This window comes from Myzus persicae, unplaced genomic scaffold (genome assembly GCF_001856785.1).
Source record: "Myzus persicae strain clone G006 unplaced genomic scaffold, MPER_G0061.0, whole genome shotgun sequence".
In the NCBI taxonomy this organism is placed as follows: Eukaryota; Metazoa; Arthropoda; class Insecta; order Hemiptera; family Aphididae; genus Myzus; species Myzus persicae.
In genome coordinates this window covers 331,748-354,308 of record NW_019103945.1, presented here as the reverse complement: position 1 = coordinate 354,308, position 22,561 = coordinate 331,748, and the positions used below count along the sequence as shown (strand labels likewise).

The window sequence follows — 22,561 nt, the reverse complement described above, 5'->3', positions numbered from 1 at the left end:
TTAATTGCCACCGCACCACCACACAGCGCGACCGCACACACACACACACACACGCACATCACGTATCTGTTACCTGTTTATACCTATGTATTTATATTATTGTTTTTATTCTGTTTTAAATTGTCCGTATCAGCTGTGAATTATTATATAATATGTAAATTATCTCCGCCGGCTGCGCGATTATTATTACTTAGCACGGCCGCCGAAAATGCTCCAGTCCAGTTTTAGAGTGTAAGCTAAACACATAGCTACGTCCGCAAATCGCCGTTTGAGATATATATTATAGTTATAATTTGTCGGCACGAATTGCCAAATATTATTATGTTTAACGTCAACGCGAAAAAGCCTTTTTTTTTATTCGTTGTATAATCGCCGTTTACGGTATTATAATATAAGTGTCGTGGGCGCTAATCGCCAAATATTATATTATTGTTTAAAGTCGGCGCGAATCGCCACACGTCAAATATTGCTGTTTAATTATTATTTGATATAGTCTGTATCGTGTATTATTATTATCATACATAAAATCTTTTGTGCATTATTATTATATTGTTTAAAGTCGGCGCTAATCGCCACACGTTAATTATTATTATTGTTTTATTATTTCTATTTAGTATGTGTGTGAAATTTTATTTTATTAAATAGCTAGGACCAGCTGGCCAGTCTGCGCTCCACAAATTGTAAGTTTTGAATTATTATTATATTATTTATATAGCAGTTCAAATAGCTAATCATTTATTATACAATTTAGCCATAATTTATATTTCTCTTAGCGGCTCAAATTTATATTATATTATATTACTAATATTATTTTGTGTCTGTTGGGCCAAAAGGGTCATAAGCAATTTTATATGTTTGTATTATAGAGTTTTTATATTTTATACAGTTGTGTTGCTGTAGTATTATTATTATTATAGTATTGTGTATTATTAAAATCTATTATATCATACTTGTTACAATACCATAAATTCGTGGTGTTAACATTTATTAGTATTATTAAGCACACACTTACATATTATACACACTCACACATCCACACACACTAGCACTCTCTGGTCTTGCTCGGCGAAACCGTCCACTTCCTTTGAGTCGCTATACATACACAACACACACAACACAGGTCGGTTGGTGAGAGCAGTGTATCGTGCATAAGGCATAACGCGCGACGTATGTTGGTGACCGGGCGTCGCGCACTATTATTGTACGTTCCCGGCCCGAACAGCAAGAGATAATGGTTTATAAATTAAACGAGGGCGCCTTAAAAAAAAAAAAATATTACTAACAGATATTGTATTAAACAAATTTTTATAACTGTAGAGTGTAGAGTATACTTTGCAGTTATATTTATCCCTTTCGAAACTCCACCTTACGTTACAAGACACATTCCAGTGTTGTGTTTATAGGAATGTTTAATTGGTGTGGATGTAATAGTTTACTAATGGCAGAGAATTGATTACAAAATAATTGTACTGAATCGTGTGTATATACTATATAAATACACAGCAAGGCATACTATTTTATTTGTTGAATGTTGATTAAAATACGAAAAAACATCACGATGTCATTATAAATGATTTAAACTTAATCAAAAGATGGTCACAATTAAAACACTGCTTAAAATGTCTGGCAGTGAGGTTGTGGTTGTACCCATGCCTCAACAATGTAAATGCACTCTCACACACGCACACACAATATGAACTGTACGTGTACAAATGCACTTAGGTAATTAGGACCATATACACTCTGGTTAATTTATTAAAATTATAACAATATCTCGTCCAGACTGGTCGGTCCGACTACAGCTCTGTCGTCCGACTTCCGGCTGCACGTGTGCGTTAATCGGATTTCATGCACGGGATTACAATGGGTGCATTGGAGCACTGCACACAGCGAGCAGAGCATGCGAAAATGATAATAATATTATTGATAAACCGAATGGCAGCAGGCAAAAGGACCGACGGACGGGCTCTATTAAATTTAATATTACAGAGGTCCTATCCTCCGCCGCCAGCCGGGTGCGTTGTGCAAACATCGCAACCATCGTATATATATATATGTATATATACGTGTGTGTTATTATGATATTATGTCCTGCTGAGCTGAAATTCCGACGAAGAAAGAAAAATGTGAAATTGAGGTAAAGTCAATTAGAAAAAATTCCAGCTCGTTTAAGGTAAACATGCAATCGTAAGTCTAAAATATATTGCTCAACAAAAACAATATTATAGGCAACGTTTAAAGTTTAAACGTTTATAAGCGCCGAATAGCATCGAAAAAACGGGCAGTTAATATTTTAGAAGGTCCTGGCATTTTAGCTTAGTCCTTAATAATATGACATTTACAAATATTTGTAAATTAATAACAACAAAATGTATAATGATACAGTAAAATTATTATATTATAAAATAATTAAATAAGATTATTACTTACGGCGTTCTTGCTTGTGAGTCAAGTCATTATAACTTATACCAATATACTACAAATCGTAAAAATATATATACCTAAAAATTACCTAAGATATGCTATTAAAAAAAAAAAATAACTGTATCATATTTATTTTACCTTCGTTGCATTTCTCAGGTAAATTTACGCAGGAAAGCGATGAAGTATGATGTACCACGGTTGTAAGAAAATGTAAAATATAAAAACACGTTTTTTTTCAAAAATGTTCTTCGGCATTTTAGCTTACGCGTATCAGTGGCGACGCAAGCTTGGCCCACCCATCGCCCACTCACTCAGGTGTTGATGTAAAGGAACCCTTATTTTATACAGGTATTTTATCATGTTACATAAATAAAGCACGCTATAATGTTACTCCTTTTGCTGGAACATTTAAGTCGACAGAATCTAGTACACCTGCAGTTCCCTCACCCAGCCACCCACGACTCATTCGATAAAAAAAAAAAAAAAAAAAAAAAAAAAAAAAAAAAAACAACTCAGTTACGGGCTGACCGCAGAACTATAATCCTCGTCGTTCCGCCACTGATAGCTCATCCGATATAGGTCTGGCCGACCCGCACAAACGAGGCGACTGTAAAAAAAATATTATTGTTCGGGGCATGCAGTTGATTATTTTACATTATGATGACGTATTCAACACTCGCGACAAGATATTTTTGTAATTTTGTCGTCATCGCGAGGGTACACTCGGGCAAGTCTACAGACGATAACTACACATCACTGTAAAACGGTGGTATAGGGTGGTTATAAGGTAGGTGTGGATGAGGTGGAACGCATAAAACGTGGTGAAACAGAGTGTAGGTATAGGAAGGTATAAACGTGGTATAATTATTGTACTCGTCGCGGATAGGGCGCGGGTACGACAAGAGGTGGCGAATATTAGTCATTCTCGATGATTTACGTTGGTTAGGTACAATATAATAACAACAATGTGACAGTATGAAGTACGCTAAATGTACCGGCACGCAATTTGCATATTGCATTGAACGCAGACAGTGATGTTATTATTACTGTCGGTCATTCGTGTGGGTTGATTAGTCCATAACCTCATGCGATCCTTAACAACACTAATTACAACAATGCGTTGCTCGTGGTCTAGCGATTTTATTATAGCGATATTATGCCAAAATATTAATATCGCACGCCTACGACTTATGTGTGGATTATAATATATTACACTCGTGAGTAATTATTGTGCAATGCGATTATTTTCTTTAACGCTGGAAATCACTCAATCTAATTGAGATTTTAGGGGTTGGATGTCTTCGCGACCGGTCCTCAAACGGTGCTCATCCGCAGGTTGTTTCGATATTTCTTTGCGTGATATTGCCTGACATATGATTTCAAGTTTTTATCGTTATCTATAAAACCATGGATTAATACATGGACCACCGTTTCGTCCCGTAGAAATTATCATAAATGTGATAGCTGACCGTTCGATACTCGAACGTATATATACATTTGAAGGACAATTATCGTGCTTAATATGTTTTGTACGATTGAAAATAACTATCGTAGTTTTAAAAATGAAATTCTTTGAGATATCGTTGTGATGACGATTCGGTTTTGATTACGTATAAACAATTTGGTACCCAACGCAGTGGGTTTTTAAATTTTAAGTATTTTGTTTGAAATGAGCGAAAAATAAATCGACTGAAGAGAAGATACACATAATATCTATTATAGTATAAAATGTATTGTGTTCAGTGTTGGATAAATGACATCGCATTGCACACAATCGTAGGTATATGATAATATTTTAGCATAATACATGGTGACTCAGTTAATGCTGAAAACTCATTTAATCGAAAATCATTAACGCTTTAGGAAATATAATTTTCCCATACAATGAAGTCATTAAAAAAAAATAGTTTTGGAAAAAAAATGTACTTTTATACATGATTATTGCAGTCTACAGGTTNTTCTTCAATATTCGTAATTTTTAATTTGAGATCGCGATTTTCCTCCATTAGAATAGTGAAATTTCTAAACAAATCATCAAGTCTTTTTTCTATTCGGTTGTATTTTTCATTTTGTGAATTTAAAGATGAAATAATTTTTCCATTCGATGTTTTGAGTTCAGTAACAGTTTTTATAAGATCATCAAGTTTTTTTTCCATTTTATTGTGATTAAAAAATACTGTATAATTTTTTGGTATTAATTTAAATTTGACGTTGTATATTAAATATGTTATTTGGAAACGATCGATAGTATACACTAATGAGCGCACTACGGCGATAACGGAGCGAGATGTATATAAATATTATACTGTTTAAAGTCGGCGCAAATCGCCACACGTAAATTATTATTATTGTTTTATTATTTCTATTTAGTATGTGTGTGAAATTTTATTTTATTAAATAGCTAGGACCAGCTGGCCAGTCTGCGCTCCACAAATTGTAAGTTTTGAATTATTATTATATTATTTATATAGCAGTTCAAATAGCTAATCATTTATTATACAATTTAGCCATAATTTATATTTCTCTTAGCGGCTCAAATTTATATTATATTATATTACTAATATTATTTTGTGTCTGTTGGGCCAAAAGGGTCATAAGCAATTTTATATGTTTGTATTATAGAGTTTTTATATTTTATACAGTTGTGTTGCTGTAGTATTATTATTATTATAGTATTGTGTATTATTAAAATCTATTATATCATACTTGTTACAATACCATAAATTCGTGGTGTTAACATTTATTAGTATTATTAAGCACACACTTACATATTATACACACTCACACATCCACACACACTAGCACTCTCTGGTCTTGCTCGGCGAAACCGTCCACTTCCTTTGAGTCGCTATACATACACAACACACACAACACAGGTCGGTTGGTGAGAGCAGTGTATCGTGCATAAGGCATAACGCGCGACGTATGTTGGTGACCGGGCGTCGCGCACTATTATTGTACGTTCCCGGCCCGAACAGCAAGAGATAATGGTTTATAAATTAAACGAGGGCGCCTTAAAAAAAAAAAAATATTACTAACAGATATTGTATTAAACAAATTTTTATAACTGTAGAGTGTAGAGTATACTTTGCAGTTATATTTATCCCTTTCGAAACTCCACCTTACGTTACAAGACACATTCCAGTGTTGTGTTTATAGGAATGTTTAATTGGTGTGGATGTAATAGTTTACTAATGGCAGAGAATTGATTACAAAATAATTGTACTGAATCGTGTGTATATACTATATAAATACACAGCAAGGCATACTATTTTATTTGTTGAATGTTGATTAAAATACGAAAAAACATCACGATGTCATTATAAATGATTTAAACTTAATCAAAAGATGGTCACAATTAAAACACTGCTTAAAATGTCTGGCAGTGAGGTTGTGGTTGTACCCATGCCTCAACAATGTAAATGCACTCTCACACACGCACACACAATATGAACTGTACGTGTACAAATGCACTTAGGTAATTAGGACCATATACACTCTGGTTAATTTATTAAAATTATAACAATATCTCGTCCAGACTGGTCGGTCCGACTACAGCTCTGTCGTCCGACTTCCGGCTGCACGTGTGCGTTAATCGGATTTCATGCACGGGATTACAATGGGTGCATTGGAGCACTGCACACAGCGAGCAGAGCATGCGAAAATGATAATAATATTATTGATAAACCGAATGGCAGCAGGCAAAAGGACCGACGGACGGGCTCTATTAAATTTAATATTACAGAGGTCCTATCCTCCGCCGCCAGCCGGGTGCGTTGTGCAAACATCGCAACCATCGTATATATATATATGTATATATACGTGTGTGTTATTATGATATTATGTCCTGCTGAGCTGAAATTCCGACGAAGAAAGAAAAATGTGAAATTGAGGTAAAGTCAATTAGAAAAAATTCCAGCTCGTTTAAGGTAAACATGCAATCGTAAGTCTAAAATATATTGCTCAACAAAAACAATATTATAGGCAACGTTTAAAGTTTAAACGTTTATAAGCGCCGAATAGCATCGAAAAAACGGGCAGTTAATATTTTAGAAGGTCCTGGCATTTTAGCTTAGTCCTTAATAATATGACATTTACAAATATTTGTAAATTAATAACAACAAAATGTATAATGATACAGTAAAATTATTATATTATAAAATAATTAAATAAGATTATTACTTACGGCGTTCTTGCTTGTGAGTCAAGTCATTATAACTTATACCAATATACTACAAATCGTAAAAATATATATACCTAAAAATTACCTAAGATATGCTATTAAAAAAAAAAAATAACTGTATCATATTTATTTTACCTTCGTTGCATTTCTCAGGTAAATTTACGCAGGAAAGCGATGAAGTATGATGTACCACGGTTGTAAGAAAATGTAAAATATAAAAACACGTTTTTTTTCAAAAATGTTCTTCGGCATTTTAGCTTACGCGTATCAGTGGCGACGCAAGCTTGGCCCACCCATCGCCCACTCACTCAGGTGTTGATGTAAAGGAACCCTTATTTTATACAGGTATTTTATCATGTTACATAAATAAAGCACGCTATAATGTTACTCCTTTTGCTGGAACATTTAAGTCGACAGAATCTAGTACACCTGCAGTTCCCTCACCCAGCCACCCACGACTCATTCGATAAAAAAAAAAAAAAAAAAAAAAAAAAAAAAAAAAAAACAACTCAGTTACGGGCTGACCGCAGAACTATAATCCTCGTCGTTCCGCCACTGATAGCTCATCCGATATAGGTCTGGCCGACCCGCACAAACGAGGCGACTGTAAAAAAAATATTATTGTTCGGGGCATGCAGTTGATTATTTTACATTATGATGACGTATTCAACACTCGCGACAAGATATTTTTGTAATTTTGTCGTCATCGCGAGGGTACACTCGGGCAAGTCTACAGACGATAACTACACATCACTGTAAAACGGTGGTATAGGGTGGTTATAAGGTAGGTGTGGATGAGGTGGAACGCATAAAACGTGGTGAAACAGAGTGTAGGTATAGGAAGGTATAAACGTGGTATAATTATTGTACTCGTCGCGGATAGGGCGCGGGTACGACAAGAGGTGGCGAATATTAGTCATTCTCGATGATTTACGTTGGTTAGGTACAATATAATAACAACAATGTGACAGTATGAAGTACGCTAAATGTACCGGCACGCAATTTGCATATTGCATTGAACGCAGACAGTGATGTTATTATTACTGTCGGTCATTCGTGTGGGTTGATTAGTCCATAACCTCATGCGATCCTTAACAACACTAATTACAACAATGCGTTGCTCGTGGTCTAGCGATTTTATTATAGCGATATTATGCCAAAATATTAATATCGCACGCCTACGACTTATGTGTGGATTATAATATATTACACTCGTGAGTAATTATTGTGCAATGCGATTATTTTCTTTAACGCTGGAAATCACTCAATCTAATTGAGATTTTAGGGGTTGGATGTCTTCGCGACCGGTCCTCAAACGGTGCTCATCCGCAGGTTGTTTCGATATTTCTTTGCGTGATATTGCCTGACATATGATTTCAAGTTTTTATCGTTATCTATAAAACCATGGATTAATACATGGACCACCGTTTCGTCCCGTAGAAATTATCATAAATGTGATAGCTGACCGTTCGATACTCGAACGTATATATACATTTGAAGGACAATTATCGTGCTTAATATGTTTTGTACGATTGAAAATAACTATCGTAGTTTTAAAAATGAAATTCTTTGAGATATCGTTGTGATGACGATTCGGTTTTGATTACGTATAAACAATTTGGTACCCAACGCAGTGGGTTTTTAAATTTTAAGTATTTTGTTTGAAATGAGCGAAAAATAAATCGACTGAAGAGAAGATACACATAATATCTATTATAGTATAAAATGTATTGTGTTCAGTGTTGGATAAATGACATCGCATTGCACACAATCGTAGGTATATGATAATATTTTAGCATAATACATGGTGACTCAGTTAATGCTGAAAACTCATTTAATCGAAAATCATTAACGCTTTAGGAAATATAATTTTCCCATACAATGAAGTCATTAAAAAAAAATAGTTTTGGAAAAAAAATGTACTTTTATACATGATTATTGCAGTCTGCAGGTTTTCTAATTTTTCCAACGAAAGCGTACATTTTTAATTCGTATTCTAATGGACGATTTTCTGTTTATTTTAACTAATAAATATCGAATTTTAGATTGGCAGTTCTGAGTAATAAAAGTTTAGACGAGCAGTGAACCGACATTTCTATTTCACTGTACTTTAGTCGTTATAAATGGTTATGAATAATTAACTACCTACACGTTAGAAATCGGATTTTCGTAGATTGAAATTTTCAGAAAAATATTCTGCTTATGAATGCGATATTAAAAATGTACGTTGTCATTAAAAAAAAAAAAAGTAAAAAAATTAACGTAAATGTTAAGAGAACAGATGTTTTTGAGAAAATGAGTGTTTAACTTTAAATGGGTCACCGGCTTGTGTATTATATGTACGAAACATATAATTGTTGGTGTTAGTATGTAGTAAATGATTTGTAAAGAAACTAGTATACGCAATGCATATTATATATTATATTATATGTACATATAATATTAATGTGACGGTGAGTATGTTATATATTAGTGAGGCGATAGAAAAAAATTGTTGACACAAGACAAGACAAAACAAGAAAATTCCGATCGGACACCGATATTATATGATAATAATATGTACGTATGCAAAACTAACTGTGTTTACGAACCCTGATACCGACACCCGTGCTACATTTAGACTCACCATTGACCCTCGTTCTTATCGTCGGTTCCCGAATGATCACTCCTTTTCACCGACTTACTGAACCTAAAGATAGAAACGATTATGCATGTGTTCAATAGGTATCATTTATTTGCACGGTTCACTCATCAGTGACGACTAAAATGATAACAACAACGATAAAAGTTGTAAACAGGTGGTGGAACGGGTGGTATTTGTATGTGCGTGACGAACCGAAAAACACCCGAATCAGGACACACGAGGAATCAAAATATGTTCTATCTTCATTAATTCCTCGTATTTCCTGCTCCGAAGACATTGTCCGGTTCGCTCATATATACTCAGTGTAAATCGTGTGTAATTTTTGTACCTATATGTATCATAATCGAGGGCGGAATCGTCATGCGATTGCGTTAAAAATGCGCATTTCTCGTAAGGTTCGCAAACAGGTGGTCGGACGATCTTATTTTCGAAAAATTGTATCGTTCATAAACTCGCGGCTATACAACTAAATTATTATACGTAATCCTAGTCCTTGAACAGGTGGGCACGCCATTTATTCGCTTACAATTTTTTAGCATATTTTAGAGTGTTCTACGGTGGTGTGCTATGATTAATATGTCGGAGAATATAAATTGGATGAGTGGAGAGACATTATAATTTTCGTGTCGCAGGTAAATCCCGATCACTATGCAGGGTATAGCTAGGTTTGAACAGTTGTTGCTTGGAATATATTTCTAATCGCACTCCGAAAAATCGCTGAAGAGCAAATTATTTTATCCAAGCTCTTTCTAAAACCTTTATCTACAACTTAGGATTTGTACAAATCATGACTGTGAAAGCTAATTGATCCATAGGAAACTTCTGAACTACTGATATTTGTTTAAATTATTTATGAAAAAAAATTATTATTTCTAAAACAAATTGATATGTACAACCTAGTTTAAGGACCTATTATATTAGTTATTGTAAATAAAAACAAATTAAGTTAAGGAACTATTGTTTTACTTTATTATGTAACCATATAATCTCATCTTTTGTTGCAAGCTTCATCATGAATTTAAAAAAAAAAAACCATACAAGTTTTCTGTTATGAAATACTCAATAATCAGCTTTTATACTTTCATGATTTGTACATCTGGGGTCGTACAAAACGTAGTTAGAAAAATCCAGGACAAAATTATATTTTCAGTATTTTCAGAGTACGATTAATATATGCCGTATCGTCAACTAGTAGAACATAGCTATCAGACTTTGTCGGTGACGTATAAATATTAATTTCGTCACCGCAAGAATTTCGTCGCCATGTTGGTAATGACGAAAAGAGGGCACAAACTTGAGAAACGGAGGGCATTTCATAAAGATAGAATTGGCATCATAGTATTCATAAACCACGAACGACGTGTCTAGTTTGGTAAAGTAAGTATATACATAAGTGAGTCCTATGTCTGATGATGCTTTCCAGAACTTTCTCAAAGGGGAAACTGTGAACTTCTATGGTGGGGTATCACAACATTTTCCCCGAGAAACGAGTTTGTTGGTTTATTCAAATAAGTGTGAATGCGCCCAAGTATGGGCAATAAAATAGTCATTAATTATCAATTGTCGAGGGAGTTTTGAGTTTCCGCCAAAACAACAATTTTCGTCTCTACCAATTAATAAAAAAAATAATTTGATTTTCGTTTCTGTCCAGGCATATATATAGGCGGTTTTCAAATATTCCATACAATCAATATTTTTTGTTTCAAAAGTACTTTGTCATAACAGTATGTTATACGTTTTAATTATTAATCAGTTTTGAATATTTTATCTTTTTCAGAACTTTATTTTATTTAAACATTTAAAATTAAATATTGTTTAAAAATATATTATTAATATTAGAACGTGATTTGTAGAACTGTTCGTTAAAATGTGCTCGGAACAACTGCAGGGGCAATTTTTTGTCCTTCTACATAAACTATATCACTGAAATTTTACCACGCTGTAAAGGTAACTATTTATTTTTATTTTCAGAATACCATAAAATCAGAATAAGGTTGGAATAAGTGTTGTTCTCGAGCGATGATGGTAATTTCAAGAGAAAAATATGATTTTGTGCAAACGAAAACCAAATAATTTTTTTTTTAATTTTGACAGAACCAATATTATAGTCGGAGGAACCAAAAATGTATTTTTTTGGCGGAAACGATGTGAAATATTGTAGTGGTAGGCGAGGCGTGTGTCGAGGTGTGTATACAGGTGGTTGTCTGTGCGAGCGGTTTTACCGGTCAGCGATGAAACGCCTATGAACTTCTTGTGGACAATCTGTAAAACGATAATAATAAAGGCGACATTTGCCATACACGACGTCACAAGAATTACAATTACACAACTGGCAAATGGGTACAAAAAAGCACAATTTAATAAAGGGCTCAATCAAAACGATTTCGAGGCACAGTAGCAAATAAAATATAATTTAATATCTAAAGTTATCGGCACAATAATAATAAAGCTGTGCATTTTTTTCTGCTTTTTGTAACGTAATTTTACAATAATATTAATGAGCGGATACTTATAATCGATTTTGAAACTTTTATCTTAAACGGTCTGACATTTTCAAATTATCGTTTTCGTATCTATTTATTATTTTTGTGTACCTACTGTTCTTACTTGCAATTAAAATATGTTAATTTACCGATGAAAACTGCTCCGTCGACGAAAGTCGTTGTCATTAACTTGTATAATATATCCTAATCCATCTGTATTTATTTAAAAAATAATATTTTTAAGGTCCGGGGTTTTTCGGGGTTTTAAGCGCATTTATTACGAGGTTTTATACCGCGGTATAAACCTCGGTTATTATCGCACCTATTCGCGGGGAGCGAAGTATGAAAAATTATCATAATTTATTATTAATTGGTAGCAGGATGCTGTTGAATTAGGTCACGTTAGCCGTTGGATTTTCGTGTTTTCCCTTATTTTTTCGTTTTCACCCTGGTAACTGCGGCGTATAACGTATTTTAATTTATGATAATAATATGTATGAAAAAGGCGATATTTTCGTTTAAGGACGTCTGTCGTAAATAATTAAAGTATTTCGCACGGCGCAGGGTTATAGGTATAAAAAAAAAAAAACGACGTGCACTCGAAACAAAAAGTATTATAATATTTATAATAGAGGTGCGATAATAATATAATACCAATTATTTGTGTACTGCACCCGGGTGTTGCACTGCTGCCGACGTGAAGACCAACAACAAAAACAGATATAAAAAGCGGGGTGGGACATCATATTATTTTCATAATATTATTGTTACAATAATAATTTCAAAGCGTATAATACACAAGCGAACCTTGACGCGTACACGAGTACCTACGTCATCGCGATCGTCGGTAGAGTAGTTAACATTTGTGTATTTTTTACAACGGTCCGTGTGTAAGTAGGTACTTACGTAAAAAAAAAAAAGCACCAACGATAACAAACTGGAAAAAAAAACCCGTTTTTAATTGTCTCACCGAATAATAATTGAAAACGTGTTTTATACGTCGTAGGTATACACAAGGATACTATAATTATTATTGACTTAAACGATGTTAATGTTGCATGGCGGATCTCTAAATTCTTTGCTATCAGGACGCCCGCGATATTGTAATTGTATTGGACCAGACTTGTCACGGCGATGAGTTTGGTACACTCAATAATAATAATAATAATAATAATAATAATAATAATAATAATAATAATAATACTCGAAAGGCGATAAGACACGTGTACAGTTTAAATCACACGGGCCCATCGATTTGACACACTTTTTTACTCGGTCGACTTACGCCGCGTCTTTAAAGCAATATATTTATGTGTACCTTTTTTTTTTTTTTACTCTTCACTTTAGAATTCCCTACACTCGAAAAAACCGTTTTTTTTTTGTCGGTAAAAAGTTTTATGTACTTACACCGCGTATAATATTGTACGAATTGATTTTTGTTTTAGAAACGATTTCGACATATCTCATAAATACGACGCCGGGACGTGCGAGGGAAATTTCACTTTTCTCGTTCGAAATTTTACAGTAGGTACAAGTGGTACCGCACACATACTGCGAGAACAATTATTTTGTTTTTAAAGAGTTACAAAAAAACTATGTTATTCGGTGACATTTGTGATCGATTGAATAATTCGACTTTGCGGACTAAGTAGGTACAGGTATCTCGACGCGTGTCTTCGATATCGAATAAAATATTAGGATATTTTCTGATATAATAACTATATTATTGGCCCAATGGATATCAAGCATTCAGATTTAAGTAAGTATAATTTTTTGCGGAAACAATGTTATTAGTATTCTTAGTCATATCATAGTATTATAAAAGTGCATAAACTGCATTTTTGTGCAACTGTTGCAACTCATAAGATCCGATATAGTCATAAATGACTGTAGCTCGTTTGCATCTGATCATACTATTATACTTTAATGTCTATTATCATTAATTTGGGCACACTCGGTGGGCGGGTGTGTATAAAAAACTTTACGATCTAAAAATATCGAGTGTTTTTTAAATGCTTAAAAGAAGACAAATTTACAACAAGATTGCACAACAGTCTCCGGGCAAAATTTGATAATTTAATAAATTACTCGTAGCACGACAAACATGATGAAGAAATCACCTATTATTATAGTAACGCCTCATCAAAGCCTGGATTAGGAGAGTGTCATTCATAATAATATTAGCTGAGTACTTTTTTGAGGATGTCTTTTTAAAGCGACAGTGACTCGTACAGAATTTTCGGTTATAGTATTTTAGTGAAAATATTTATAAAAAAATGTATTAAAGTAAAAACTTAGAAATAAATAAATAACGATAAAACAGAGAATATACAAATTGTTTTTTATTACTCGCAACCAGGTATCCATGTGAAAAAATATTTTTAAAAACGTTAATAGTTTTTGGTAAATGTTGAGTGGTTCGTGATAAGAGGAAAATCGGTGTTATATATAGCGAAGCGATCGAAAAATTCGTTTCAGAATGTACATTTTTTGTGAATTATTTTTGTTTCAACCTCCCCAAATTTTGACTAGTCACGCCTGTGATCGCCCACACGATTTACGTAACTACTAATAACAATCACGACGGAACGGATGAAAAACAGATCCCCCAGAGTGTCAAAAATTAAATTAAATATAAAAAAGTGGTAACTATAAATGTATAGAAAAAAAAAATGAAATTATAATTGGACTGAAAAGAGCTCCACCAAAAAATTATCCCCGGGCCCTGAAATTCATAAGTAGGGCTCTGGGTACAATTCAGACCAATATATCGCAACCATATATGGATAGAATTTTTTTTTCGGTCTAGTGAGGACCCGGACAACCATTAATCAAACTCCAAAATGTGCGTCGCCCACATACGTATGTTTAATTTTCTTCGCAGTCCTGCAGTGCATGCCAGAGGACCACCCTCCTCCTCCGCGTTGGTTTCCCACGGTGACTTTTTTTTTGGTTTTGATTTTTTTGCTCAGTTTTGGCGACAGCGCCGAAACCTCATTTGTTCACTATATCATTGTTTTAAAACTGTTTAAACTGTTTAATTCTGTAATAAATCGTTTTTTTCACCCTTTTTATAACAAACAATAACAATAATAGTTGTAATATTATAATAATATAACATCTGCCTACTGTTGGTCTTTTAATTATTGTGGTTAAGTTATTATTATTTTTGTATTTTTCGTCACGACAGTTAATTTTTTCTGTAGCTCCACCAATGACGTGCAGCAACGATCGGAAGACAAAAGTGTAACAATATTGTGCGATTTTCACACTCTTATAATGGAGTAGGCTCATTAAAAAATGTTAAGAATCACATTGTCGTGCCAGGTGTGATGCATTTCAACTCATTATTTCGAATACTATAAACATTTTGTAATATTTAGAAATATTTTCAAAAACGTTGGTGTTTTCTGAAATAAATATCGTTGGATTATGGATCGCCCTACAGGCTGCAGTATTATTAATTAATTGTGAAAAACGAGTTTGATGTTAAATACAATAATGAATAAACTATTACTGTGAATTCGATGTGAGGACAGTTTCACAAAAATAAAAAATATAAAATCAAGAGGCATAGCGAATACAAGGCTGTGATGGACAACCACAATTTCAATTTCTGATCACTCGCTTAAAATCGAGGAATCTGCACGGGAAATTAAAACGGAAGTGGCCCTGCATGTGTCCTAACATATCATTATTCGACGATTGATATCTACAATATCTCTGTAAGTTGTTATCTCCTCAACCCCCCGACGTCGAATATTTTATATTCATCAGGCGTACTTATGTATGTTTTTGTTATACGTTGTAACGGATAGCGCAATAAATTGCTACAAGTTGAAAAAAAAAAATTGAAAGTTCGAACCCTGATATCGTTTTAGAGACGTTTCCGATTTTCTTTAGATTTCTATAAGTTTTAGAGCACGTTTTCCGCGTGATTTAAGTTGTATTGTGTTAAAAAAATAAAAGTTGTGATACACGAGATGCACATCCTTAAAATAAAAAAACAATTCCATCGAACTTGTATTACAATAATAGTATGTAATATCGCGTTTGCAATCAAATCGTATACAAGGAGATTCGCCGAACAAGTGTCCATCATTTTTTTTTTAGCTATCAAATTCCGATTTTTGAAATTTTCAATTAAACTCGAGGGCCATATTTTCAAATTGTTGAGACTTTGTACTGCATAGGGTGTGTCCTGTGGAGATTCAAACTTCTGGAGAACGAGAACACTCTTTTTCTACTGCAAACTGATAAGTTTGTCATTTTTCCGAACATTTTGGTGTATCAAAATCAAAATTCGTACTAGTAGTTTTTGAGTTCTTTAAATTCATACTAGTAGTTTTTGAGTTCTTTAACTTTGTGTAAGTGCCTACTAAGGATAATAATATGTCCACGATAATGTGTGATAATGTGATTTTAATGATTGGGCAACTTTGAGTATTTGTTTAAAGTTTGGAGTAGCACATCAAATTTTCAAAAATATAATCCACTGCATAATTCAAAGTAAAAAACGAAGGGTTCTCGTTTGAAAAATAGACGTTTTTACAGAACAATATTATATGCATTTAAAAATAATTCTAGAATTTGAAAAAACGATCCATAGAATTCGCATAAATTCGTTATTAAACGAAACAACGAGTGTTTGAGCACGCTTTGTGAATTACCGCCTGCAGAATATACCCAGTTCTGTGCAGCGGTCGTCGCACGATCGGTACAAAATTGATATTGTTTTCGCGATCCAATAACTGCGATCATCGAAACGATAATAATGTTTCAGATATTGTACACAGCGCATATTATTATTGTTATTATTATTATTATAGTATTGCATAGGTACGACGGTACACGGACAGTTATTGCGAGTTGTAACAATGGCGTAATTGCTATTGTAATTCGATATTATTGCGTCGAGTCAGCCGATTATCAAGTCCATACCTCAGTTTTAACAATAATAGTGGAATAACTATATTATTATGTATATTGGTATTGAACAGTCGGGCCGTATAGTAATCGGTTATTGCAAATAATTGTTCGACACTTTGTTTTCCCGTCGCCACCATTATTATTGCGATTGGTCTTACAAAAATCAACAACGTTTTTTAGCGGCACAAGCTGCGAACAATTTATTCGTATAATATTACGTGATTATATAATGCGACTTATGTTTTCCAGATTTGGGGCACGTTTAACAGCGGCACGGCGAAAATAAATTATTATGAAATACAAAAAACAAATATAAAAAAAAAAAAAAATAATTTAAAATATTCGGAAATGTTTGTTTACCGTAGTCGTAACGTTTATTACGACTTCTGAAAATTCGGTTTCGCTAATCGAAGTCCATAACGTGACCCGCATAACGTCATTTCGCCTTTCAGCTAGAAAAAAAACAACAACACCGAAAGCCGAGTATTTCACGAGGTCCGTGGATTTTTTCTGTGAGGTGAATTTTCGGTACTTAGCAGTAAGCATTTAAGACTTCGACAGACTAAAATTTATTGTTTACAATACATTTAACATTATAAACGACAATAATCGCGATGGTTGCGCGTCGCAGAGTTCCAAAGATTCATGCGAAATTTATTTCCTCGAAATATTCCATTTATATGAAAAACAAAAACACTGTTTGTTACGTCTAAACGCTTACTGCAGTAAGCACAACTTACGGCGAGAGAGCATTTTTAAAAGTTGGTTTATCGTATCGAGTGCTGATAAATAATAGGCACTAGGCAAAATTGATTAGTAAAAAATTATCCGATAATATAATCATGATATATGACGTAAAACCATTTATAAATGAAGCCGGGTTCACAGCTGCGTCGTGTGTCTTGCCGTGAGACGGCGTGGTAACTGTATGGTTACAATTGGTGACCATATTGGTTGAAGAGTCGGGCTGTAGTCAAATCTTGGTATTCTCGGTTGCAACTCGGTTATTATTACACGATAAATAACAAAATAAAATCAACGTCCAATCACAATGGGATTTGATCGACACGACGTAGCCGTGAGTGCGTATTAATTTATAACCGTTGGGTGGGTAAAATAGAAATTAGTAAGCATTTACCATAAATATGTTTTATGTGTAATCAATAGGGCTCGGGTTTTAATGCATTTGCATTTTTTTTTTGGGGATGTCTTACTCGATGCTTTCCAAACTACAAATACGTATCAAATACTCCGTATTCCAGACACAAAATTTGTTTAAGACATTTCTTATACTTTTAGCTGATTTTATACTTTTTTGACTATTTTAATTCATTTTTTAATTTTTTAGGAAAATGTTGACCTTTTTCTTGTATTGTGACTGTAAAAATTGACTTCATTGAAATGTAAGTACTATATCGTAGTACTACGCAATATAAATTATTTTCATTTTGAACTTAACATAACATCATCAGGTAATCCGGTTTTAAATTAGACAAGGCTGAAATTTATCTTGAAAACTTTCAAGTTTGCTCCTATCCTCTCAGTTGATGCAGGCAGGTAATTTTCAGCATATAAAAACTTGTTGACAACTACTGTCGATCATTTAAATTTCAAAATATTAAGGAACTTCTTATTGTACAGTGTAATGCAAAAGTAATTTAATTTTTACTCATTTTTTAATAATAATTTGAATTTTTTTTATAAATAATCCATTTTTTGAAAGGACATTTAAATCCGAGCCCTAGTAATCAATGATTATTTCTAATATTCTATAAACCTTCAATTTATTTCACTTAAATATTTCAAATTCAGAACCTCAGTTGTGTGTGCGTGTGTGTGTAAACTATCCTATTATTGCGATGAGTCAGTTATGAGGCTTATCTCTTAAAAAAAATTAATAGAATTCGTATAAATTGGTATCATACCAATCATCAAATTATTTGACATTCTGTTTTTGTGTTATTATTATTACTATGAGTTTTTTTAGAACGTTATACAAAAATCAATGTTTCAGAGTCATACAATGTGAACAATTTATTTATTATCATATAGTACAAAGCATGGTTTTTAGATATTTTGATTGGCTTAGCAACGATAACAATAAATAATTATTTAAACATAGAAAATAATTCCGTATTATATTGACCGCTGACAGACAAACCAAAATAGTAAAAATAAATCAATATGTAACGTTCTTACGGTTAAACCACAATACCGAAAACAAATCATTTACTGAAAACCCGAATCAGTGTCTCGTAAACATTAAATTCGAAATACGCTGGCTGATCAATTATTGTTACATTGAGTTTTGTAAAAGCTCAATTTTAACTTAGCTAATTAAAAAATTCGTTGCAATCGGTTTTGAATAGGTATCTCTATAGCTGTTTATTCCGTGTTATTCAAAAATATAGGTACCATATTATGAATAACCGTTTGGAAGCAATTCTCCTACAATTCGCGTGTCTGTGTCGCCAATGAATAGATAAATAAGAGAATCGACTCACAGAAAAACAACATCAAAGTAATATAAAATACAAACGACGTTTGTCTAGATAAATGTTTATGAGATAAGTCTGGGGCCCAACCGTACAGTGGGACCTCGTCGATGGATCGTCCGGCGGATAGAAATGTCATAATATCTTTGAAAATCTTCACAAAAGGTTTTTCGATTGTCCACATTCCTTACGATTTTCATCCGTTTCAATTACACACAATTGCCCGGGCGCAATAAAATCGTTTCGCTTTTGAGTCGTAGCAGCGACGAGCGATAAAAATAACCAACTTCGTCCGAAACCAATATTATTTTAATTGTGTTTTTGGAAAACCGGATCGATGTTATAATACCGACGGACCGTTGTAGCTTTCAAAAAAAAAACAAAAAAAAAAAAAACTCGTGGGTTCCTAAACAATGTTATAATTAGGGCTCGGATTTTGTAGCAAAATAAATCCTTAATAAAGCATTTTAAGTTGCCAAAAAAAGTAAAAAAAAAAGCATTTATCAAATTTAATTCTAAAAAAAACAAATTTCAATTACACATGAAATTAAATATTAAAAAAGGAATTAACGATCATACAGTATTTAGTCACGTTACTCTCATTAAAACTCATACTAACAGGTGCTAATATATAATTTTAATTTTTAATTTTTGGCATTTTGACGATTATAGAGAGCACTATACCTCTCTGATAGTCGATTGATATTTACCAGTCAACTAAAGTATTGGAACGTGCTATAAATATACGCAGGTATAATTCAGATAATTTTCACTTTCTTTGAGTCGTAAATACAACTATTGATAATTGTAGATAAAATTATTTTGGCTCAATAATCATCGTTATTTTATCAGTCATACATTAATTACTTGTTTTTTCACTGGTTTTATAATTTCTGGTAATATTAATTTAGTCTAAATTTTCAAGAAAAATGTATAAAAATATAGAAAAAAGAACCAAATATGGGAAAAAGCAATAAAAAGCAGGTTTTGTGGAAAAAAGCAAAAAAATCAAAACAAAGTTTACTTCATTAAAATCGGAAAGATTCAAAACGTATTTATATATAAGAATTATCTTTCTATCATGCTCCCCCCAAAAGAAGCATTTGCTACAAAATCCGACTCCTAGTCATGATATAAATCACGACGCACAGGTACTAATATATTTCAAGTCGAAAGCCTGAGAGTTTCGGTGAGAATGACACCGAAGTCGAGTAAGTGAAAAGCAGCAATTTTATATTTTTGGAGAGCACTCTAAATTAAACAACGGAATGATATTGTTATTACTGTTGTACGCCAGACTAAAAATAAACAATTTGTTTGTACATTGTTTTATTTTTCTCCGTTCGTTTCGACTCCCAGTTCGAAAGTTTTATAAATATTTAAATTGTCGCGTAACGTATTGAATACAACAGCGTTCGCACTTAAATATTTCAATAATATTTAATTTCCTTCTCGCGAGTCGTGCGCCTTTGAAACCGTTCGTTCCCGAGGACTCGAAAATTATTTTATTCGTAATAATATATATTTATAATTTTATATAATAATATAATACAACACCCAAAATATTATAGCACGATATACTAACGCAATATTCGTTGACCGCCTGTTTTCCGAAAACCTTAACAACCTAGTCGGAATGTCGGATCATTGTGTCGGGAATAGATAATTAAAATATTGAGCGTAACAGGTTTCGACCAAAAGTTTATGTCATATGAAGTTCACCCCAAACCGCCCTTAACGATGAGTAGGTATTTTAGATTGTTGAGTTGTATGTCTACTACGTTAATGATTTTATGCTTTTTTTCCTCAATATTACAATATGTATATTTGTACGTTACGAAAAAATAAAAATAATTCACTAATATTTCTTTCTTTCCATTACTGCATTAACATGAAATTCTGATCGAAATAACATTCACTTTTTATTGAAAAGTTTCAACGTTTTCGGATAAAATATAAACTTTTATGTCATACAAACTACGACAGTGTCATGACCGTGCCGTTTTCAGAACCAGCATGGAAACAAACACATTTTGAAATTTAGATGAACTAAATTATCAGTTTTAACTTCATGAAACACTAAAAATGGGTAAAAATTGATATTTATATATAAAATATATTATTATTTTATGTATAAATATAAATAATCAATATACACATTACCTTCATATTATATATTATATATTGAACGCATAATAATATTATTTGAATGGCTTACATTAACTATTATATTGTAAATGGAACGCACAAATCGTAGTTTTTGTGAAAAATGTATGGAAAGCCCACAAGATGGCTCAAGAGTTGTCAGAGTACGTGGTTCTACGACATGCGTCGGCAGATACGTCGGTGTGCGACAAGTCGCGGGTCACCGGAAGAAGAAGTGACCCGATCAAGGATCCGGAAACCGTTTTCTCGTGACACGACGTGCGACAAATATTTCATTGAAAGAAGCAACTCGACGAAGCACAGGCGAACCTAACGTCCTAACCGAGTTGCTTCTTTCAGTGAAATTGTCGCACACGTTACAAGCCAACGGTTTCTCACTCGTTTGCGTCAGATAACTGCTCTGGCTCCGTCCTCCGGCTATTGAAAGATTGATCGTTCATGGAAGTGCTTTTGATCTCAAATCAGAAGTATCATCGTCATCGCTCGTATTTTCTCCGATTCTGCCGGACAATAATAGCGCCGATTAAACGCCGGAATTTATCGATTCGGGTGAACACGACTAGGTAGTGTTTGTTTTTTTCTTTCGGAAAACGACTTGGTTACTGTACACGTAATTGTTTTTTAGAATTTATCGCCAGGTTTTCAAGCCAGCATCTGTTGCCACTCACTTATATTCAAAGCTATTACATAAAATCAAAACGGGATTATATAAGGAATCGGAAGAATATTGATAAGATATGAACACTATACTGCAGAGGTACATAATATCCGAACATGCCGAATTTATCACCGACTTGCCGAAATCACGTCAAAGTGAAAATATGTACTTGCACGTAAATCCGAGACCTAGGCAGTGTGCACTGTTAAGGACCTCTGAGCATATTAGTTAGCACGATATACACAAATAATATTGTACAACGGCGACTGTTTGGAGGGATTTTTGCGACCGTCATTCCAGTCAAACGCTGCAGGCAACAGGTCGGGTCCGGATTGCTAGCCGTGGCAGTTGGATTTTAGAGTGGTAAGACAGAACATATTGTCGTTATCGGCAGGACATTCTTTTTGTCAGACCATTTTATAGAACATTATATTGATCATTGGCTGTATCGTGAGTTTTCTTTTAATTTTAAATATAGAAAGTAATAATTAGTTCGAAAGTGTCTGTTTAATGTATTTGTCCTTGCAGGACATCCGTAACAGTGCTCATTGTAATATAACAAACTCTTACGAGTAAATA

The 22,561-nt window shown here is 33.4% G+C and overlaps 1 protein-coding gene across 4 annotated transcripts in view; it reads right to left on the bottom strand.

Annotated features, from left to right (window-relative positions):
• LOC111036720 (calcium/calmodulin-dependent protein kinase type 1) overlaps positions 1-22,561 on the bottom strand; it is a 431,459-nt gene that overhangs the window by 98,118 nt on the left and 310,780 nt on the right. For 3 of the 4 annotated variants that reach the window (XM_022318852.1, XM_022318854.1, XM_022318855.1), the window contains exon 3: positions 9,234-9,296. The exons of the other annotated variant lie outside the window; for it this stretch is intronic. In XM_022318852.1, coding sequence (XP_022174544.1) covers positions 9,234-9,296 — 63 coding nt within the window. The remainder of the gene's footprint in view (positions 1-9,233; positions 9,297-22,561) is intronic. 4 annotated transcript variants of the gene reach the window in all.